Source organism: Oncorhynchus nerka, linkage group LG6 (genome assembly GCF_034236695.1).
Source record: "Oncorhynchus nerka isolate Pitt River linkage group LG6, Oner_Uvic_2.0, whole genome shotgun sequence".
Taxonomy (NCBI): Eukaryota; Metazoa; Chordata; class Actinopteri; order Salmoniformes; family Salmonidae; genus Oncorhynchus; species Oncorhynchus nerka.
The window spans coordinates 14760498-14785497 of NC_088401.1; the positions used below are offsets into that span (position 1 = coordinate 14760498).

Consider the following 25000-nt stretch of genomic DNA (forward strand, 5'->3'; position numbering starts at 1 on the left):
AAACAAATCCACAGGTAAACAACAGGTAAACAAATCCACAGGTAAACAACAGGTAAACAACTCCATAGGTAAACAACAGGTAAACAACTCCATAGGTAAACAACATGTAAACAACCCCAGAGGTGAACAACAGGTAAACAAATCCACAGGTAAACAACAGGTAAACAAATCCACAGGTAAACAACAGGTAAACAAATCCACAGGTAAACAACAGGTAAACAACTCCATAGGTAAACAACATGTAAACAACCCCAGAGGTGAACAACAGGTAAACAACTCCAGAGTTAAACAACAGGTAAACAACTCCACAAGTGAACAACACCAGAGATAAACAACAGATAAACAACTCCAGAGGTAAACAACAGGTAAACAACTCCAGAAGTAAACAACAGGTAAACAACTCCAGAGGTAAACAACTCCACAGGTAAACAACTCCAGAGGTAAACAACTCCACAGGTAAACAACTCCAGAAGTAAACAACTCCACAAGTGAACAACACCAGAGATAAACAACAGATAAACAACTCCAGAGGTAAACAACAGGTAAACAACTCCAGAAGTAAACAACAGGTAAACAACTCCAGAGGTAAACAACTCCACAGGTAAACAACTCCAGGGGTAAACAACAAGTAAACAACTCCACAGGTAAACAACTCCAGAAGTAAACAACATGTAAACAACTCCAGAGGTAAACAACTCCAGAGGTAAACAACAGGTAAACAACTCCACAGGTAAACAACTCCAGAGGTAAACAACAGGTAAACAACTCCAGAGGTAAACAACTCCAGAGGTAAACAACTCCAGAGGTAAACAACATGTAAACAACTCCACGGGTAAACAACAGGTAAACAACTCCACAGGTAAACAACTCCAGAGGTAAACAACATGTAAACAACTCCACGGGTAAACAACAGGTAAACAACTCCACAGGTAAACAACAGGTAAACAACTCCAGAGGTAAACAACAGGTAAACAACTCCAGAGGTAAACAACTCCAGAGGTAAACAACTCCAGAGGTAAACAACATGTAAACAACTCCACGGGTAAACAACAGGTAAACAACTCCAGAGGTAAACAACAGATTTAATTCCCTTTACTTTCCCTTTTTGAACAGAGTGACATGATAAAGGTAGAGAAAGAAAGTAGGTATGAAATAGAAAGACAGAATAGGGGAAGAAAGAAAAAGAGACCAGGAGGACAGAAAGTCTGTCTATGTCTGCTAATAACTTGGGACCAGTCAATGACAATGGCCATTGGCCCCAGTGCTTGCCAATCAATCATTATTACTGGGGAGACACCAGAGCCCTCCTATGATTGGGCAGACAGCAGAGATGGGTGGGATGTTAGACAATGATTAAGAAATGCCATTTAGAGAGACTGCGCTGCTGCAACCTTGAGAAGGTAGCCACGCACAAAGCTGTTGATCTACTATTGAACTGATGGACACACACACACACACACACACACACACACACACACACACACACACACACACACACACACACACACACACACACACACACACACAACACACACACACATACAAACTACACACACACACACACACACACACACACACACACACACACACACACACACACACACACAACAACACACACACACATACAAACTACACACACACCTTGCTGTCAATGTCGTTGCTGCCCAAAGCGGTCTGTATGACGTAGAGGAGAGCGTCTGTCAGTCCGTCACACTCTCTCATCCTCCTCCTGGCCTCCTCTCCTGCAGAACTCACATTCCTGAAACACAGAAGGATGGGGACAGGTCAGACAGTGTGTGGGGTCTGAGACCAACGTGACTCTCTATAACTTTGGGAATGATGTTTATACGAAGAATCGAACCAGAATAAAAGTCAGTGTGTTAATGATAATGTGTGTATCTGCGTGCCACATTATGTGCCTGCAAACCTGCATTTATATGTGTCCGTATCTGTCTCAGCCAGGTACCCATGGGGCTGAAGCCGTCTGAACCTCGCACCATGCAATCTCCCAATCGATAATAATACACACTACATATATTACCTGGCTCTGTTTATAGCGCATTCAGAGCCCAATCAATTGTAACATTTAATTCAATGCAATTCCCAGATGACAGAGGCAGAAATGTATATATTTACCAGGCTAACACATCCCTCTCCTTCCATTGGACTCTGGAGCAGTGGAAATGCGTTCTCTGGAGTGACGAATCACACTTTACCATCTGACATTCCGACGGACTAATCTGGGTTTGGCGGTTGCCATTAGAACACTTCCTGCCTGAATGCATAGTGCCAACTGTAAAGTTTGGTGGAGGAGGAATAATGGTCTAGGGCTGTTTTTCATGGTTCGGGCTAGGCCCCTTAGTTCCAGTGAAGGGAAATCTTAACAGCATACATTCTAGACGATTCTGTGCTCCCAACTTTGTGGAAACAGTTTGGGGAAGGCTCTTTCCTGCACGGGGGCATGACAATGCAAAAAGCAAGGTCCATACAGCTATGGTTTGTTGAGATTGGTGGGGAAGAACTTGACTGGCCTGCACAGAGCCCTGACCTGACCTCAACCCCATCGAACACCTTTGGGATGATTTGGAACACCGACTGCGAACCAGGCCTAATCACCCAACATCAGTGCACGACCTCACTAATGCTCTTGTGGCTGAATTGAAGCAAGTCCCCGCAGCAATGTTCCAACATTTAGTGGAAAGCCTTTCCAGAAGAGTGGAGGCTGTAACAGCAACAAAGGGCAGGGACCAACTCCATATTAATGCCCATGATTTTGGAATGAGATGTTTGACAAGCAGCTGTCCGCATACCTTTGGTCATGTAGTGTATGAATTAATTAAGCCATTCATCAGTCAGGAAAATGAAGTGAGAGCAGAATCCATCATCCTATCAGATTGTACTGAAGCCAATCATGTGTCTTAGTTATTAGCAGACAGACAGTCAGCTCTGGGCTTTGTGTTGACACTAAAGCTCAAGTCATCTCCTCTGCTCTCTGAATAGCAAACAGACATATTATCAGGGTTGGGAGTAACGAATTACATGTTAGGGATTACAAAAAACTGTAACTGTAATCCGTTACGTTGCCAGCAAAAATATTGGAATCGGATTACAGATACTTTGAGAAACTAGATGATTTCTTCAAGGATCACTTTTAAATTCAGAAAGGATGTTTGCGGAAAAAATCTTTGACACTGTTTTACTCAATTACATTCAAATCAGCGTTTTAAAAAAGGCGCAAGTTTAAGTGTGTTCCACCTGAGTGAGTCTGACCACTATGATGACACACCAAATGTGTTTGATGGATTGTGGGAAAAGAGCAGGATTAGGCTTTTGTAGGTTACAGTCCAAGCTGTGTCTTCCAATGCTGTGACTGCTGTCGGCATCCAAAGATTATTCAACTTGAATAAACACTTGGAGGTAATGATGACAGCAGTGGTGTAGTCTACAGCGATACAGATATAACTTATTATTGATATCTACATGGCGCATAGCGCTGCTCTCTCATTTAGATATGTGTGCTTTACGGATCGTTGTTGTTGTGGATGGCTGATCACAAATCTAAATGTGTATTTAAACTCAATAATGGTTGAATTACAGACGTTTAAGCTGCCTATCAATCAATCATTGTTTTTGAAACCAGTGGACAACCAGTGTAAAATGCGCTCTTGCAAAAGCTGCATAGTGCAGATCCCAGCCTATGAAACAACAGCTGCATAGTGCAGATCCCAGCCTATGGAACAACAGCTGTATAGTGCAGATCCCAGCCTATGAAACAACAGCTGCATAGTGCAGATCCCAGCCTATGGAACAACAGCTGCATAGTGCAGATCCCAGCCTATAGAACAACAGCTGCATAGTGCAGATCCCAGCCTACGGAACAACAGCTGCATAGTGCAGATCCCAGCCTATGGAACAACAGCTGCATAGTGCAGATCCCAGCCTATAGAACAACAGCTGCATAGTGCAGATCCCAGCCTATGGAACAACAGCTGCATAGTGCAGATCCCAGCCTATGGAATAACAGCTGTATAGTGCAGATCCCAGCCTATGGAACAACAGCTGCATAGTGCAGATCCCAGCCTATAGAACAACAGCTGCATAGTGAGGATCCCAGCCTATGGAACAACAGCTGTATAGTACAGATCCCAGCCTATGAAATAACAGCTGTATAGTGCAGATCCCAGCCTATGGAACAACAGCTGTATAGTGCAGATCCCAGCCTATAGAACAACAGCTGCATAGTGCAGATCCCAGCCTATGGAATAACAGCTGCATAGTGCAGATCCCATTCTATGGAATAACAGCTGCATAGTGCAGATCCCAGCCTATGGAATAACAGCTGCATAGTGCAGATCCCAGCCTATGGGCTTTTTTTTCTTCAGTAGTGCTCAAAGCAGGCCATTCCATGAGCGCAGCATTTATTTTCACCTTGAATCAATGACACCAATCAGTCTTCCATGACAACAAAATCATAAACAAGTAGGGCTGGCTAATTAGTCCTTAGTTTTGGTGTTAAGCTCAGGTAAAACAATTTGGCTAATCTATACTTCCAAATCCTATTCTTGAAGATCAAGGGGTATAACATTTATTGGAATGACTGGAAATCTGATAGACTTTGGTTTTTAATGTAAAGATATAATCATATTATTATATGTAGTAGAAAGCAATGGGTTAGAAGAAGCCTACATAACCAACCCATAACTTAACATGTAACATCCATATATGGCCAGCTTGTCACGCCCTGGTCTAAGTATTTTGTGTTTTTCTTCATGTATTGGGTCAGGCCAGGGTGTGGCATGGGGTTTTTGTATTGTGGTGTGTTTTGTCTTGGGGTTTTGGTGTGTATGTATTGGGATTGTAGCTAGTGGGGTTATCTAGCAAAGTCTATGGCTGTCTGGAGTGGTTCTCAATCAGAGGCAGGTGTTTATCGTTGTCTCTGATTGGGAACCATATTTAGGCAGCCATATTCTTTGAGTTTTGTCGTGGGTGATTGTCCTTAGTCCTATCTCTTTGTTTATTTACACAAGTATAGGCTGTTTTGGTTTTCGTTACGTTCTTTGTTTTGTAGTGTTTTGTGTTTATTCGTGTTTCACGTTGTTCATTAAACATGGATTGCAATCTACACGCTGCATTTTGGTCCGAATATCCTTCACCACATGAAAACCGTAACACAGCTTTGTAAACTTTAACATGGATTTATCCTGCAATAGATGTCGTTCAATTTGTAACATCCATTTTTCTCTTTTTCTAATGCTGCTTAAGGGGAATGTAATCTAAAAGTAACTGAATGTAATCAGATTACGTTACTGAGTTTGGGTAATCCAAAAGTTACGTTACTGATTACAATTTTGGACAGGTAACTAATAACTGTAACGGATTACATTTGGAAAGTAACCATGCCAACCCTGCATAATATACAGTAGAATACAGACCCATAGACGGACGATGGTCTCGCTGTCAACCAACACTTTAGTTCTGCCTGATTTAAACTCTGATATCAATTCACCTCAAGTATATTGTTGGGATTAATCTGAAATAAGTCTGACTCCTTGTTTTGATCATTTGCGAATGAAAATATGTACTCACTAACTGTAAGTCACTCTGGATGAGAGCGTCTGCTAAATTATTAAAATGTACAGTACATGTAAATGTTTAAATATGCTGATTCATCAACCTGATCAACCTCAAACCTTATTCATATTCAAACGCTCACATTTGATTATTCAAATACTCTATCATTGCTATGCAACAGTGTGGTTATTGAGTAGAGATGAGTTATAAACAGTGTGGTTATTGAGTAGAGATGGGTTATAAACAGTGTTGTTATTGAGTAGAGATGAGTTATAAACAGTGTGGTTATTGAGTAGAGATGGGTTATAAACAGTGTTGTTATTGAGTAGAGATGGGTTATAAACAGTGTTGTTATTGAGTAGAGCTGGGTTATAAACAGTGTGGTTATTGAGTAGAGCTGGGTTATAAACAGTGTGGTTATTGAGTAGAGATGGGTTATAAACAGTGTGGTTATTGAGTAGAGATGGGTTATAAACAGTGTTGTTATTGAGTAGAGATGAGTTATAAACAGTGTGGTTATTGAGTAGAGATGGGTTATAAACAGTGTTGTTATTGAGTAGAGATGAGTTATAAACAGTGTGGTTATTGAGTAGAGATGGGTTATAAACAGTGTTGTTATTGAGTAGAGATGGGTTATAAACAGTGTGTCTCCATTCATAGCCAGCTAGGTGTGTGCGTGGGAAGACATCTAGTTTTTAATGAAGCTGTAAGGATACCCGCACACACACACACACACACACACACACACACACACACACACACACACACACACACACACACACACACACACACACACACACACACACACACACACACACACACACACTGTGGGTAGGTTGTGGATAGAGCCTATCATGAGCTCCACCAGGAGGAAGACACGTAGACCATTGTCTAAACTTTAATTAACATGGCTGCAGAGCTGTCATAGTTCAGAGTTCACACTGATTTAGTCACGTCTCAAGTGCTAATTATAACTTGAGCGATCCCCCTAGGAACATGGGCCAAAGCTGGCCGATTCCTGGTTTAATGAACGGTTGAGAAACAATGTTTGAGGAACATTGTGGTGTGGAATGTGTAATAAGCTAGAAACAGACTGTATGGTCTCTGACGTGACATATTTAGCCTACATCCCAATCTGATATACGACACCATCACTATGATAGAGAGACAATAGAGAGGCTCGATTTCTGTAGAAGCACTTTGTGACACCTGCTTTTGTTCAAAAGGGCTCTATTAATACATTTGATTGATTGACAATACTGGCAGAGTCTGATTCACAGGCACACACTGTCTGTCTATATTACACAGCTATCTGTCTATATTACACAGCTATCAACTGAGAGAGAGAGGGAGGGATAGAGAAAGGGGAGAGAGGAGAGAGTGAGAGGGAAGATAGGAGAGAGAAAAGGGAGAGGGGAGAGAGAAAAGGGAGAGGGGAGAGAGAAAGGGGAGAGAGGAGAGAGAGAGGGGAGATAGGAGAGAGAAAAGGGAGAGAGGAGAGAGTGAGAGGGGAGATAGGAGAGAGAAAGGGGAGAGAGGAGAGAGTGAGAGAGGAGATAGGAGAGAGAAAGGGGAGAAAGGAGAGAGAGAGAAAATATAGAAAGGGGAGAGGGGAGAGAGAGGGGGGGTGGGAGAAAGAGAGAGAGAGAGGTCATGATCAGATGAACTCCTGCATTTTTTAGCATGTTCTTAAAAAAGATAGATTCATAGTTAGATAAACTTGGATTTTTTTGTCAGGAACATATACAGGATGCTACCCTCTACAACATAACCACTATGTCACCAGGACATATACAGGACACTACCCTCCACTCCAAATCAAAACTCAAAACCTAGAACCTGATTTTGGACCGAATTACGGAATCACCTGGAAGGCTTACAACTACCAAAGATTATTATTCCAATGCTATACAGCAAATGCTCTGGAAAACAAGAGAAATCTGAAAACACCATCCAACCTGGAACTGAGTGAGTAATGTTTAGTCTGAAGCAAAATTGTATTTCCAAAAGCCAAGAAGAAAAATACCTGACATTACTTCATAAGGACTGAATGCTAAATTAATGCTGCCAAGCTTGATACAACTTTAATTAGCACTGATGTGTCAAGTGAGAGGTGTCAAAGCCTTTCAGCCCAACAACGTCAGGAGAGTGGAACAGTCTACTCCAACCAAATGGAGAGGCCTTAGAAGCTGCCTCCCGCTGTCCAGAGGCAATTAAAATACAGTACCCTGTGCATGTCAAGAATGATAAGGCAAGAAAATATCACAAAATGAAGCTCCTTATGCAAAATCAAGAGACACTTTTTGCTGACTATTATAAAAATGGGAACATCAGCAACCTCATCTTCCAAATCAAATCAAATTTTATTGGTCACATACACATGGTTAGCAGACGTTAATGCAAGTGTAAAATGCTTGTGCTTCTAGTTCCGACCGTGCAGTAATATCTAACAAGTAATCTAACAATTTCACAACAACTACCTTAAACACACAAGTGTAGAGGAATGATTAAGAATATGTACATATAAATACATGGATGAGCGATGGCCGAACGGCATAGGCAAGATGCAGTAGATGGTATAGAGTACAGTATATACATATGAGATGAGTAATGTAAACATTATATAAAGTGGCATTGTTTAAGTGACTAGTGATACATTTATTACATCAACTGATCAATTATTAAAGTGGCTAGAGATTGAGTCTGTATGTTGGCAGCAGCCTCTCAATGTTAGTGATGGATGTTTAACAGTCTGATGGCCTTGAGATAGAATCTGTTTTTCAGCCTCTCGGTCCCAGCTGTTATGCACCCTGTACTGACCTCGCCTTCTGGATGATAACGGGGTGAACAGGCAGTGGCTCGGGTGGTGTCAGGAAAATAACCTCACACTCAACGTCAACAAAACTAAGGAGATGATTGTGGACTTCAGGAAACAGCAGAGGGAACACCCCCCTATCCACATCGATGGAACAGTAGTGGAGAGGGTAGTAAGTTTTAAGTTCCTCGGCGTACACATCACAGACAAACTGAATTGGTCCACCCACACAGACAGCATCGTGGAGAAGGCGCAGCAGCGCCTCTTCAACCTCAGGAGGCTGAAGAAATTTGGCGTGTCACCAAAAGCACTCACAAACTTCTACAGATGCACAATCGAGAGCATCCTGTGGGGCTGTATCACCGCCTGGTACGGCAACTGCTCCGCCCACAACCGTAAGGCTCTCCAGAGGGTAGTGAGGTCTGCACAACACATCACCGGGGGCAAACTACCTGCCCTCCAGGACACCTACACCACCCGATGTCACAGGAAGGCCATAAAGATCATCAAGGACAACAACCACCCGAGCCACTGCCTGTTCACCTCGCTATCATCCAGAAGGCGAGGTCAGTACAGGTGCATCAAAGCTGGGACCGAGAGACTGAAAAACAGCTTCTATCTCAAGGCCATCAGACTGTTAAACAGCCACCACTAACATTGAGTGGCTGCTGCCAACACACTGACTCAACTCCATCCACTTTAATAATGGGAATTGATGGGAAATGATGTAAAATATATCACTAGCCACTTTAAACAATGCTACCTAATATAATGTTTACATACCCTACATTATTCATCTCATATGTATACGTATATACTGTACTCTACATCATCTACTGCATCCTTATGTAATACATGTATCACTAGCCACTTTAACTATGCCACTTTGGTTACATACTCATCTCATATGTATATACTGCACTCAATACCATCTACTGTATCTTGCCTATGCCGCTCTGTACCATCACTCATTCATATATCTTTATGTACATATTCTTTATCCCCTTACACTTGTGTCTATAAGGTAGTAGTTTTGGAATTGTTAGCTAGATTACTTGTTGGTTATTACTGCATTGTCGGAACTAGAAGCACAAGCATTTCGCTACACTCGCACTAACATCTGCTAACCATGTGTATGTGACAAATAAAATTTGATTTGATTTGGTTGATGTCCTTGATGATCTTTATGGTCTTCCTGTGACATCGGGTGGTGTAGGTGTCCTGCAGGCGGTGATACAGCCCGACAGGATGCTCTCGATTGTGCATCTGTAAAAGCTTGCGAGTGTTTTTGGAGACAAGACAAATTTCTTCAGCCTTCTGAGGTTGAAGAGGCGATGTTGCGCCCTTTTCACCACGCTGTGGGTGGACCAATTTCAGTTTGTCCATGATGTGTACGCCGAGGAAATTAAAACTTTCCACCTTCTCCACTACTGTCCCGTCAATGTGGATAAGGGGGTGCTGCCTCTGCTGTTTCCTGAAGTCCACGATCATCTCCTTTGATTTGTTGAGTGTGAGGTTAAAACTTGTTGAGGATAGGGGGCAGTATTTTCACTTTGGATGAATTGCGTGCCCATAGTGAACTGCATCAAACTCTGTCCTAGATTGCTAATATATGCATATTATTATTACTATTGGATAGAAAACACTCTGAAGCTTCTAAAACTGTTTGAATTATGTCTGTGAGTATAACAGAACTCATAATCTTCCAAACAAGAAGTGAAATTCTGAAAGTTGGGGCAACTTTGACGTCATCGCCCCCTCCTTTCCCAACAGGATATGGATCTGGAAGCACTTCCAGATGTCTTCATTCAGTAGAAAGTGTAATGGACCATTTGCTGTGAACTTTGACCTAATGGGAGGGAAAATAGTTAGTTCCCTGAGGGGAACTCCTTGCCCCAACAGCTTTGACCAATCCCAGAAGGTTTGGGTTTAATAATAATTAGGCAAAGACTCAGCTTCTGCAAAAGGTCCGTAAGGTTTATTCAGAGTACGTCCATACCGTTCCCTCCCTCCCGAGATTAGAGGGACCTTGACAGGGTCTCTTTCCTGTCATAAGTTTTTCAGAGCTCTAACCACGGGGCGGCAGGGTAGCCTAGTGGTTAGAGCGTCAGAATAGTAACCGGAAGGTTGCAAGTTCAAACCCCTGAGCTGACAAGGTACAAATCTGTCGTTCTGCCCCTGAACAGGCAGTTAACCCACTGTTCCTAGGCCGTCATTGAAAATAAGAATTTGTTCTTAACTGATATTGCCTAGTTAAATTAACGTAAAAAAATTAAATAAAAATTGTCCTCTGTTTTCTTAGTCACACACAGATTTCTCTCCCTTAACCTCTTAGTCCGCCCCATCCCGCATGCGGTATCGTTACTACAGCCTCAGAGTACCACCCCCTCATTGAAATAAAAGGATACATCTACCCAGCTGGAGGTAAGACAGGTGGAGCTGGAACAGCAGGTGATTACATTCCAGTCAGCACAGACCCAGACAACAGTCTAGCACAACAACACCCCTTAACCAGACCCAGACAACAGTCCAGCACAACAACACCCCTTAACCAGACCCAGACAACAGTCCAGTACAACAACACCCCTTAACCAGACCCGGAGAGCTGGAGGTAGAAAGAGACATATCTGCACTCTGGACTGTGGTGAGACAACTTCAACAATATAAAAAAAGCAAGAGCAGAAGAACAGAGCAAAAGAGGAGAGGATCAGACTACTGGAGGAGAGGTTGAGGGGGATGACGTGTGACTGGGAACAACCCACTAGAGAGGTGGCCACCCCCACAGAGAAGCCAGCAGAACAACCCACCTCAGCTCCCGACAAAAGTCTCGACACAACAGCAGAACAGTCCACAACATGACCCTGACCATAGCCTCAACACCACAGCAGAAAAGACAAATGAAGAACCCCAAGCACAGAGGATCTCACCCCCTCTGAGCACCCCCCTGTCAGCCACCTTGATAGCCCTCCTGACAACACACACTGAGGACATACACAAGACACAGATTGTTGACAGATTGTTGTCCTACATACATACAGCGGGTAAACGCAATAATTTCCCGTAACTGTGCCTCAAAACCAAATGTTTTCCTGGCCCACCACTCCACCCTGGACTTGAACAGCCTCTATGACCAGGTCCACATCTACAAGGCAGTAATGCCCACCACTCCACCCTGGAATGAACAGCCTCTATGACCAGGTCCACCTATACAAGGCAGCAGTGCCCTTCTTTTCCTGAACACTAAAGGACATCGCTCTCAAACGCAGCCCCAACACCTCACACAGGAGCAACAGATCAATAGACACCCCGCCCAGAGCATTGAAACACTCTCCCAGACCTGCGCCCCCCCCCCCCTGGACCTACACATAGAGGACTCACGCCGAGAGGACCTACATCCAGACCACAACACCACCAGCCACATACACATCCCCACCCCAACCAATCAACAACCCCAAGTCAACCATGCCCACACCCCATTTAGGCCCCCTCAGATCAGACCTATGCCCCTCCTGGCCACCCCATGCACCCCACCCACGCAAAGAGGGCCTCAACATGGAAGTCACACATACGCGCAGGCCATGAATGTGAAAACAGGCCCAGCAACCACTCTTACACTAGCCCAAGCCAATGGCATGTACTAGATGCTCAGCAGGCTCTGCTCACACTTACTGGCTTGAGGCCAAATACCACGACCAACAACATTGGACACTTTATGGAACACAAAGCCTCCACTATCTCACCCTGGAATATCCAAGGCCTGTGTCTGTAAATACAGACATTGTCATCCTACAAGAAACCTGGTATAGAGGAGACGGACCCACTGGTTGCCCTCTAGGTTACAGAGAGCTGGTAGTCCCATCCACCAAACTACCATGTGTGAAACAGGGAAGGGACTCAGGGGGTATGCTAATTTGGTGTAGAGCAGACCTTACTCACTCCATTAAATTAATCAAAACAGGAACATTTTAAATTTGGCTAGAAATTCAAAAGGAAATCGTAACAGAGAAAAATGTCCTCATGTGTGCTACCTATATCCCCCCACTAGAATCCCCATACTTTAATGAAGACAGCTTCTCCATCCTGGAGGGGGAAATCAATCAATTCCAGGCCCAGGGACATGTAATAGTCTCTGGCAACCTAAACCGGACACGAACCGGACACGAACCGGACACCCTCAGCACACAGGGGGACAAACACCTGCCTGGAGGTGACAGCATTCCCTCCCACATATGCCCCCCTAGGCACAACTATGACAACATAACCAACAAAAACAGGTCACAACTCCTGCAGCTCTTTCGCACGCTGGGTATGTACATAGTCAATGGTAGGCTTCGAGGGGACTCCTATGGTAGGTACACCTATAGCTCATCTCTTGGCAGTAGTACTGTAGACTACTTTATTACTGACCTCAAACCAGAGTCTCTCAGAGTGTTCACAGTCAGCCCACTGACACCCCTATCAGACCACAGCCAAATCACACTCTACTTGAAATGAGCAACACTCAATCATGAGGCATCAAAGCCAAAGGAATTTAGTAATGTTAAGAAATGCTATAGATAGAAGGAATGTAGTTTGGAAACCTACCAAAAAACAATTAGGCGACAACAAATTGAATCCCTTTTAGACAACATCTTGGACAAAACATTTCACTGTACTAGTGAAGGCGTAAACTTGGCAGTAGAAAACCTAAACTGTATATTTGGCCTCTCAGCTTCCATATCAAATCTAAAAATCCCAAATAGAAAACCGAAGAAACTGAACAACAATGACAAATGGTTTAATGAAGAATGCAAAAATCTAAGAAAGAAATTGAGAAACTTGTCCAACCAAAAACATGGACACCCAGAAAACCTGAGTCTATGCCTTCACTATGGTGAATCACTAAAACAACACAGAAATGCACTACGGAAAAAGAAGGAATAGCACGTCAGAAATCAGCTCAATGTAATTGAAGAATCCATAGATTCAAACCACTTCTGGGAAAATTGGAAAAAACACTAAACAAACAACAACACAAATATTTATCTATCCAAAATGGAGATGTATGGGTCAACCACTTCTCCAATCTTTTTGCTCTATAAGAAAGAACAAACAGCAAAAACATATACATGATCAAATACAAATCTGAGAATCAAATATTTCAAATAAATACTACCAGATCAAATAAATACTACCAGAACCCACTGGATTCTCCAATTACCTTGAAGTACTACAGGACAAAATAAAAACCCTCCAACCCAAAAAGGCCTGTGGTGTTGATGGTATCCTCAATGAAATGATCAAATAAACAGACAACAAATTCCAATTGGCTAAACTAAAACTCTTTAATGTCATCCTTAGCTCTGGCATCTCCCCCAATATTTGGAACCAAGGACTGATCACCCCAATCCACAAAAGTGGAGCCACAGTTGACCACAATAACTACTGTGGGATATGCGTCAAGAGCAACCTTGGGAAAATCATCTGCATTTTCATTAATAGCAAGCTCGTACATCTCCTCAGTGAAAACAATGTACTGAGAAAATGTCAAATTGGCTATTTACCAAATTATCGTACGACAGACCATGTATTCCCCCTGCACACCCTAATTGACAAACAAACAAACCAAAACAAAGGCTAAGTTTTCCCATGCTTGGTTGATTTCAAAAAAGCCTTTGACTCAATTTGGCATGAGGGTCTGCTATTCTTGGAAAGTGGTTTTGGGGGAAAAACATACGACAAGATAAAGTCCATGAACACAAACAACAAGTATGCGGTTAATGTCACGCCCTGACCTTAGATATCTCTGTTTTCTATATATTTTGGATAGCTCAGGGTGTGACTAGGGTGGGTACTCTAGGTGTTTGTATGTCTAGCTTTTTATGTATGTCTAGAGTTGTTGTATGTCTAGAGGTTTTGTATGTCTATGTTGGCCTGATATGGTTCCCAATCAGAGACAGCTGTTAATCGTTGTCTCTGATTGGGGATCATATTTAGGCAGCCCTTTCCCACTTTATGGTGTGGGATCTTGTCTACAGTTAGGTGCCTGTGTGCACACTAGTAGCTTCACGGTTCGTTTGGTTGTTTGTTGTTTTGTTTTGGTGAGATTCAGTTCATTAAAAATATGTGGAACTCTATTCATGCTGCACCTTGGTCTCACTCATACGACGATGGTGACAGCAAAAAACACACACATTTCTTCCCACAGGCCGTGGGGTGAGACAGGGATGCAGCTTAAGCTCCACCCTCTTCATCATATATATATCAATGAATTGGCGAGGGCACTAGAACAGTTTGCAGCACCCGGCCTCACCCTACTAGAATCTGAAGTCAAATCTCTACTGTTTGCTGATGATCTGGTGCTTCTGTCACCAACCAATGAGGGCCTACAGCAGCACCTAGATCTTATGCACATATTCTGCCAGACCTGGGCTCTGACAGTGAATCACAGTAGGACCAAAATAATGGTGTTTCAAAAAATGTCCAGTCGCCAGGACCACAAATACAAATTCCATCTGGACACCGTTGCCCTAGAGAACATAAAAAACTATACATACCTTGGCCTAAACATCAGCACCAAAGGTAACTTTCACAAAGCTTTGAATGATCTGAGAGACGGCAAGATGGGCATTATAAACCATCAAACGTAGAACACCAAATAATGCATGCAGAGCAGAATTAGGGCGATACCCGCTAATGATCAAAATCCCCCAAAAAGCCATTCAATTCTACAACCACCTAAAAGGAAGCGATTCCCAAACATTCCATAACAAAGCCATCACCTACAGAGAGATGAACCTGGTGAAGAGTCCCATAAGCAAGCTGGTCCTGGGGCTCTGTTCACAAACACAAACACACCCCACAGAGCCCCAGGACAGCAACACTATTAGACCCAACGAAGTCATGAGAAAACAAAAATATAACTACTTGACACATTGGAAAGAATTAACAAAAAACATAACAAACTACAATGCTATTTGGCCCTAAACAGAGAGGTGGCAGAATACCTGACCGCTGTGACTGACCCAAACTTAAGGAAAGCTTTGACTATGTACAGACTCAGTAAACATAGCGTTGCTATTGAGAAAGGTCTCAGTAGGCAGACATGGCTCTCAAGAGAAGACAGGCTATGTGCTCACTGCCCACAAAATGAGGTGGAGACTGAGCTGCACTTCCTAACCTCCTGCACAATGTATATTTCCCTCAGATTACACAGATCAACAAGGAATTTGAAAACAAACCCGATTTTGATTATCACAGCAGCAAGATTTGTGACCTGTTGCTGCAAGAAAATATCAATCAGTGATGAACGAACACCATTGTAAATAAAGCCCCTTAAATTGAATTGAACTGAATTGAGAGAGAGAGAGAGAGGGAGGGAGAGAGAGAGAGAGAGAAAGAGAGAAAAGAGAGAGAGAGAGAGAGAGAGAGAGAGAGAGAGAGAGAGAGAGAGAGAAATAGAGAAAGTGGAGAGAGAGAGAGAGAGAGAGAGAGAGAGAGAGAGAGAGAGAGAGAGAGACCTGGCCAAGATAAAGCAAAGCAGTGTGTCACAAACAACAACAGAGTAACACATGGAATAAAGAAACATACAGTCAATAAAACAATAGAAAAAAGTCTATATACAGTGTGTGTAAATGAGGTAAGATAAGGGATGTAGGCAATAAATAGGCCATAGTGGCGAAATAATTACAATTTAGCAATTAACACTGGAGTGATAGAGACTGGAGGGATACATGTGCAGAAGATGAATGTGCAAGTAGAGATACTGGGGTGCAAAGGAGCAAAGAAATAAATTAAATAACAGTATGGGGATGAGGTAATTGGATGGGGTATTTACAGATGGGCTATGTACAGGTGCAGTGATCTGTGAGCTGCTCTGACAGCTGGTGCTTAAAGTTAGTAGGGGAGATATGAGTTTCCAGCTTCTGTGATTTTTGCAGTTCGTTCTAGTCATTGGCACCAGAGAACTGGAAGGAGAGGCGGCCAAAGGAGGAATTGGCTTTGGGCGTGACCAGTGAAATATTGCTGGAGCGCGTGCTACAGGTGGGTGCTGCTATGGTGACCAGTGAGTTGAGATAAGGCGGGGCTTTACCTTGCAAAGACTTATAGATGACCTGGAGCCAGTGGGTTTGGCGACGAATATGAAGCGAGGGCCAGCCAACGACAGTGTACAGGTTGCAGTAGTGGGTAGTATATGGGGCTTTAGTGACAAAATGAATGGCACTGTGATAGACTGCATCCAATTTGCTGAGTAGAGTGTTGGAGGCTATTTTGTGAATGACATCGCCAAAGTCAAGGATCGGTAGGATAGTCAGTTTTACGAGGGTATGTTTGGCAGCATGAGTGAAGGATGCTTTGTTGCCAAATAGGATGCCGATTCAAGATTTAATTTTGGATTGGAGATGCTTAGTGTGTGTCTGGAAGGAGAGTTTACAGTCTAGCCAGACATCTAGGTATTTGTATATGTCCACATATTCTAAGTCAGAACCGTCCAGCATCACTACTCTGTGTGGCGGGCAGGCAGGTGCTGGTAGCGATCGGTTGAAGAGCATGCATTTAGTTTTACTTGCATTTAAGAGCAGTTGGAGGCCGCGGAAGGAGAGTGTCCAAAGAAGGGCCAGAGGTATACAGAATGATGTGGTCTGCGTAGAGGTGTATCAGAGAATCACCAGCAGAAGAGCGACATCATTGATATATACAGAGAAAATAGTCGGCCCGAGAATTGAACCCTGTAGCACCCCCATAGAGACTGCCAGAGGTCCGGACAACAGGCCCTCCGATTTGACATACTGACCTCTGTGAGAAGTAGTTGGTGAACCAGGCAATGCAGTTATTTAACTTCTTGAAGCTATGGGGGCGCTATTTCATTATTGGATAAAAAAACGTTCCCGTTTTAAGCGCAATATTTTGTCACGAAAAGATGCTCGACTATGTATATAATTGGCAGCTTTGGAAAGAAAACACTCTGACGTTTCCAAAACTGCAAAGATATTATCTGTGAGTGCCACAGTACTCATGCTACAGGCGAAACCAAGATGAAACCTCAAACAGGAAATGAGCAGAATTTTTGAGGCTCTGTTTTCCATCGTCTCCTTATATGGCTGTGAATGTGCCATGAATGAACATGAGCTCTCTGCCATTCGTCCAAGGTGTCTGCAGCATTGTGACGTATTTGTAGGCATATCATTGGAAGATTGGCCATAAGAGACTACATTTGCCAGGGGTCCGCCCGGTGTCCTTTGTCTAAATTGGTGCGTAATCTTCAGCTGCAGGCATTTTCCCATGGGATTCAGAGGGGAAAGCACACTTCCACGAACGATATATCATCGAAGAGATATGTAGAAAAACACCTTGAGGATTGATTCTAAACAACGTTTGCCATGTTTCAGTCGATATTATGGAGTTATTTTGGAAAAAGTTCGGCGTTTTTATAACTGAATTTTCGTATTTTTTTGGTAGCCAAACATGACGCAGAAAACGGACCGATTTCTCCTAAACAAATAATCTTTCGGGAAAAACTGAACATTTGCTATCTAACTGAGTCTCCTCATTGAAAACATTCGAAGTTCTTCAAAGGTAAATTATTTATTTAAAGTTTTTCTGTTTTTTGTGAAAATGTTGCCTGCTGATGCTAACGCTAAATGCTAATGCTAGCTATCAATAGCTATCAATACTGTTACACAAATGCTAGTTTTGCTATGGTTGAGAAGCATATTTTTGAAAATCTGAGATGACAGTGTTGTTAACAAAAGGCTAAGCTTGAGAGCTAGCATATTGATTTCATTTCATTTGCGATTTTCATGAATAATTAACGTTGTGTTATGCTAATGAGCTTGCGGATAGATTTACACAATCCTGGATACAGGTTTTTTTAGTAGCTAAACGTGACGCACAAAATGGAGCGATTTCTCCTAAACAAATAATCTTTCAGGAAAAACGGAACATTTGCTATCTAACTGAGAGTCTCCTCATTGAAAACATCCGAAGTTCTTCAAAGGTAAATTATTTTATTTGAATGGTTTTCTGGTTTTTGTGAAAATGTTGCCTGCTGAATGCTAACGCTAAATGCTATGCTAACACTAAATGCTGCTACACAAATGCTTGTTTTGCTATGGTTGAGAAGCATATTTTTGAAAATCTGAGATGACAGTGTTGTTAACAAAAGGCTAAGCTTGAGAGATGGCATATTTATTTCATTTAATTTGCGATTTTCATGAATAGTTAACGTTGCGTTATGGTAATGAGCTTGAGGCTGTATTCACGATCCCGGATCCGGGATGGCTCGACGCAAGAAGTTAAGAAACCAAGGCTATTGAGTCTGCCGATAAGAATGTGGTGATTGACAGAGTTGAAAGCCTTGGCCAGTTCGATGAATACGGCTGCACAGTATTGTGTTATCAATGGAGGTTATGATATTGTTTAGGACCTTGAGCGTGGCTGAGGTGTACGCATGACCAGCTCGGAAACCAGATTGCATAGTGGAGAAGTTATGGTGGGATTTGAAGTGGTCGGTGATCTGTTTGTTAAAACCTGTTAGAGATAGGGGGCAGTATTTCCCCTTTGGATGAATTGCGTGCCCATAGTGAACTGCATCAAAATCTGTCCTAAATTGCTAATATATGCATATTATTATTAATATTGGATAGAAAACACTCTGAAGTTTCTAAAACCGTTTCAATTACGTCTGTGAGTATTACAGAACTCACAGGGCAGGCAATCTTCCAAACTAGTTTTGAAATCCTGAAAGTTGGGGCAACTTTGACGTCATCGCCCCTCCCTTCCCAAGAAGGTATGGATCTAGAAACACTTCCTATGTCTTCCAGTAGATGTCCTCATTCAGTAGAAAGTGTAATGGAGCATTTGCTGTGAACTTTGACCTAATGGGAAGGAAAATAGTAAGTGTCGCAAAAGATTTCCATGTGGTTGAGGCGCGTTTGCGTTTGAGTGCTTCCGCTGTTCCAAATAGCCCCAGATGAAAACGAATGATCCGGTTGGAATGCTATTGGATCTATATGATTATAACATCCTGAAGATTGATTCTGCACTTAGTTTGACCAGTTTCGTCGACCTGTAATATGTAATTTGGAAGTTTTGATGCAAAGTTATCCTGGACCAGAAGTCATTTTTTGGGCATTTGAGCTGAAAGTGGTAGCAAATGCTGCTACTTGGACACTAGAATTGAACATTATGAAACAAAATGATTTATTGTTGAACTAGGACTCCTTGCACTACATTCTGATGGAAGATCATCAAAGGTAAGGGAATATTTATGTTGTAATTTTGTATTTCTGTTGAAAGAAATATTGATGCAACAACCCGGTCGCATTCCGCCTCGCTCCACAGGTAGTATCACATTTTCATTTCATTACAGTACAACGGTTTGATTTGTTTGATCGTAGCTAGCTAAATAGCTAGCTACATAGCCATCTCTGTATCAAAGATAATTGTGTAGTCTAGAGCGATTTTCTAGGTTACCTAGCCAGCTATTGTCGTTCTTTTAACGCAACGTAACGTAATCAACACTGCTAGCTAGCCAGCTAGCCCCCGAATCAACAACGCAGCCACTGCCAGCTAGCCTACAAAGTCAACAACGCAGCCACTGCCAGCTAGCCTACTTCAGCAGTACGGTATCATTTTTAATCATTTTAGTCAATAAGATTATTGCTACGTAAGCTCAACTTTCTGAACATTCGAGACGTGTAGTCCACTTGTCATTCCAATCTCCTTTGCACTAGCGTAGCCTCTTCTGTAGCCTGTCAACTATGTGTCTGTCTATGCCTGTTCTCTCCTCTCTGCACAGACCATACAAACGCTCCACACCGCGTGGCCGCGGCCACCCTAATCTGGTGGTCCCAGCGCGCACGACCCACGTGGAGTTCCAGGTCTCCGGTAGCCTCTGGAACTGCCGATCTGCGGCCAACAAGGCAGAGTTCATCTCAGCCTATGCCTCCCTCCAGTCCCTCGACTTCTTGGCACTGACGGAAACATGGATCACCACAGATAACACTGCTACTACTACTGCTCTTTCTTCGTCCGCCCACGTGTTCTCGCACACCCCGAGAGCTTCTGGTCAGCGGGGTGGTGGCACCGGGATCCTCATCTCTCCCAAGTGGTCATTCTCTCTTTCTCCCCTTACCCATCTGTCTATCGCCTCCTTTGAATTCCATGCTGTCACAGTTACCAGCCCTTTCAAGCTTAACATCCTTATCATTTATCGCCCTCCAGGTTCCCTCGGAGAGTTCATCAATGAGCTTGATGCCTTGATAAGCTCCTTTCCTGAGGACGGCTCACCTCTCACAGTTCTGGGCGACTTTAACCTCCCCACGTCTACCTTTGACTCATTCCTCTCTGCCTCCTTCTTTCCACTCCTCTCCTCTTTTGACCTCTCCCTCTCACCTTCCCTCCCTACTCACAAGGCAGGCAATACGCTCGACCTCATCTTTACTAGATGCTGTTCTTCCACTAACCTCATTGCAACTCCCCTCCAAGTCTCCGACCACTACCTTGTATCCTTTTCCCTCTCGCTCTCATCCAACACTTCCCACACTGCCCCTACTCGGATGGTATCGCGCCATCCCAACCTTCGCTCTCTCTCCCCCGCTACTCTCTCCTCTTCCATCCTATCATCTCTTCCCTCTGCTCAAACCTTCTCCAACCTATCTCCTGATTCTGCCTCCTCAACCCTCCTCTCCTCCCTTTCTGCATCCTTTGACTCTCTATGTCCCCTATCCTCCAGGCCGGCTCGGTCCTCCCCTCCCGCTCCGTGGCTCGACGACTCATTGCGAGCTCACAGAACAGGGCTCCGGGCAGCCGAGCGGAAATGGAGGAAAACTAGCCTCCCTGCGGACCTGGCATCCTTTCACTCCCTCCTCTCTACATTTTCCTCTTCTGTCGCTGCTGCTAAAGCCACTTTCTACCACTCTAAATTCCAAGCATCTGCCTCTAACCCTAGGAAGCTCTTTGCCACCTTCTCCTCCCTCCTGAATCCTCCTCCCCCTCCCCCTCCTCCCTCTCTGCAGATGACTTCGTCAACCATTTTGAAAAGAAGGTCGACGACATCCGATCCTCGTTTGCTAAGTCAAACGACACCGCTGGTTCTGCTCACACTGCCCTACCCTGTGCTCTGACCTCTTTCTCCCCTCTCTCTCCAGATGAAATCTCGCGTCTTGTGACGGCCGGCCGCCCAACAACCTGCCCGCTTGACCCTATCCCCTCCTCTCTTCTCCAGACCATTTCCGGAGACCTTCTCCCTTACCTCACCTCGCTCATCAACTCATCCCTGACCGCTGGCTACGTCCCTTCCGTCTTCAAGAGAGCGAGAGTTGCACCCCTTCTGAAAAACCTACACTCGATCCCTCCGATGTCAACAACTACAGACCAGTATCCCTTCTTTCTTTTCTCTCCAAAACTCTTGAACGTGCCGTCCTTGGCCAGCTCTCCCGCTATCTCTCTCAGAATGACCTTCTTGATCCAAATCAGTCAGGTTTCAAGACTAGTCATTCAACTGAGACTGCTCTTCTCTGTATCACGGAGGCGCTCCGCACTGCTAAAGCTAACTCTCTCTCCTCTGCTCTCATCCTTCTAGACCTATCGGCTGCCTTCGATACTGTGAACCATCAGATCCTCCTCTCCACCCTCTCCGAGTTGGGCATCGGCGCGGCCCACGCTTGGATTGCGTCCTACCTGACAGGTCGCTCCTACCAGGTGGCGTGGCGAGAATCCGTCTCTCACCACGTGCTCTCACCACTGGTGTCCCCAGGGCTCTGTTCTAGGCCCTCTCCTATTCTCGCTATACACCAAGTCACTTGGCTCTGTCATAACCTCACATGGTCTCTCCTATCATTGCTATGCAGACGACACACAATTAATCTTCTCCTTTCCCCCTTCTGATGACCAGGTGGCGAATCGCATCTCTGCATGTCTGGCAGACATATCAGTGTGGATGACGGATCACCACCTCAAGCTGAACCTCGGCAAGACGGAGCTGCTCTTCCTCCCGGGGAAGAACTGCCCGTTCCATGATCTCGCCATCACGGTTGACAACTCCACTGTGTCCTCCTCCCAGAGCGCTAAGAACCTTGGCGTGATCCTGGACAACACCCTGTCGTTCTCAACTAACATCAAGGCGGTGGCCCGTCCCTGTAGGTTCATGCTCTACAACATCCGCAGAGTACGACCCTGCCTCACACAGGAAGCGGCGCAGGTCCTAATCCAGGCACTTGTCATCTCCCGTCTGGATTACTGCAACTCGCTGTTGGCTGGGCTCCCTGCCTGTGCCATTAAACCCCTACAACTCATCCAGAACGCCGCAGCCCGTCTGGTGTTCAACCTTCCCAAGTTCTCTCACGTCACCCCGCTCCTCCGCTCTCTCCACTGGCTTCCAGTTGAAGCTCACATCCGCTACAAGACCATGGTGCTTGCCTACGGAGCTGTGAGGGGAACGGCACCTCAGTACCTCCAGGCTCTGATCAGGCCCTACACCCAAACAAGGGCACTGCGTTCATCCACCTCTGGCCTGCTCGCCTCCCTACCACTGAGGAAGTACAGTTCCCGCTCAGCCCAGTCAAAGCTGTTCGCTGCTCTGGCCCCCCAATGGTGGAACAAACTCCCTCACGACGCCAGGACAGCGGAGTCAATCACCACCTTCCGGAGACACCTGAAACCCCACCTCTTTAAGGAATACCTAGGATAGGATAAAGTAATCCTTCTCACCCCCCTTAAAATATTTAGATGCACTATTGTAAAGTGGCTGCTCCACTGGATGTCATAAGGTGAATGCACCAATTTGTAAGTCGCTCTGGATAAGAGCGTCTGCTAAATGACTTAAATGTAAATGTTAAATGTACGTCTGAGCGACGTCTCAGATTATTGCAATGTTAGGCTTTTTCCGTAACGTAAAAAAAAATGTGACACAGCGGTTGCATTAAGAACCAGTGTTTTAATTATATGTAGAACATGTATCTTTAGTCAAAGTTTATGATGAGTATTTCTGTTATCTGGCGTAGCTTTCTATAATTCCTCCGGATATTTTGGAGAATTTTCTGAACATGGCGTCAATGTAAACCGAGATTTATGGATAAAATGCATATTATCGAACAAAACATAAATGTACTGTGTAACATGTCATATGACTGTCATCTGATGAATATTTTCAAGAGGTTAGTGATTGATTTTTTAAAATCCTGCTTTTGTCATTTTATCTTTTGTTGGACAAAATGGCTACGTTTTTTCTTTGGTTTGGTGGTGGTCTAAAATAAATATATGCTGTGTTTTCGCCGTAAAACATTTAAAAAATCTGACACACTGGGTAGATGAACAAGGTGTTTATCTTTCATTTGAGGTATTGGACTTGTTAATGTGTGGAGGTTAAATATTTCTAAGAATATTTTTGCATTCCCTGCGACACCGTTTCAGCTGAACTGAAACGTAGGGGAACCCCTCGCCTCAAAAGGTTTAAAACCTTAGAAAGGCAGGGTAGGATGGATACAGGTCTATAGCAGTTTGGGTCTAGAGTCTCCCCTTTTGAAGAGGGGGATGACCACGGAAGCTTTCCAATCTTTGGGGATCTCAGACAACACGAAAGAGAGGTTGAACAAGCTAGCAATAGGGGTTGCAACAATTTCGGTTGATAATTTTAGAAAGAGAGGGTCCAGATTGTCTAGTCCTGCTGATTTGTAGGGATCCATATTTTGCAGCTATTTCAGAACATCAGCCATCTGGATTTGGGTGAAGGAGAAATGGTGGAGGCTTCGGCAAGTTGATGTGGGGGGTGCCGGGCTGTTGACCAGGGTAGGGGTGGCCAGGTGGAAAGCATGGCCAGCTGTAGAAAAATGCTTATTGAAATTCTCAATTATAGTGGATTTATGCCACTATACCTCAGTGCAGTGGGCATCTGGGAGGAGGTGCGTTTATTCTACATGGACTTTACAGTGTCCCAGAACTTTTGGGAGTTTGTGTTGCAGGATGCAAATTTCTGTTTGAAAAAGCTAGCCTTTGCTTTCCTAACTGCCTGTGTATATCGGTTCCTAACTTCCCCGAAAAGTTGCATATTGTGGGGGCTGTTCAATTCTAATGCAGAACACCACAGGACGTTTTTGTGCTGGTCAAGGGCAGTCAGGTCTGGAGTGAACCATGGGCTATATCTGTTAGGGCATGCTTATTTAAGATTTTGAGGATAGCACTTTTAAAGAAAAACCTGACGGAATGAGGTCAGTATCCTTCGAGGATACCCAGGCAAGGTCGATTAAAAAGGCCTGCTAGCTGAAGTGTTTTAGGAAGCGTTTGCCATTGTTACTGCCCATTGTATGGTTATTTTGACCCTTGATTATTGTTGTTACTGTTGTCCAGTAATATTTATTAATACTATTTTAAATATATTAATATTGTAAATCGCGAGAGATAAAAGGGAGAGAGAGAGAGAGGGGGAGAGACAGAGAGGGTGAGAGAGATAGGGTGAGAGAGAGGGTGAGAGAGAGAGAGAGAGAGGGGGGAAACAGAGAGGGGGAGCGAGAGAGAGAAAAGGGAGAGAGAGAGGGTGAGAGAGAGAGAGAGAGAGGGGGGGAAACAGAGAGGGGGAGCGAGAGAGAGAAAAGGGAGAGAGAGAGGGTCAGAGAGAGAGGGGGAGAGAGAGAGAGT

General features: G+C 44.0%; 1 protein-coding gene across 1 annotated transcript in view; it reads right to left on the minus strand.

Annotated features, from left to right (window-relative positions):
* Positions 1–25000, minus strand: part of LOC135572049 (catenin delta-2-like) — a 368899-nt gene that overhangs the window by 92463 nt on the left and 251436 nt on the right. The window contains exon 13 of the mRNA XM_065019050.1: positions 1642–1759. Within this exon, the coding sequence (XP_064875122.1) occupies positions 1642–1759 (118 nt within the window). The remainder of the gene's footprint in view (positions 1–1641; positions 1760–25000) is intronic.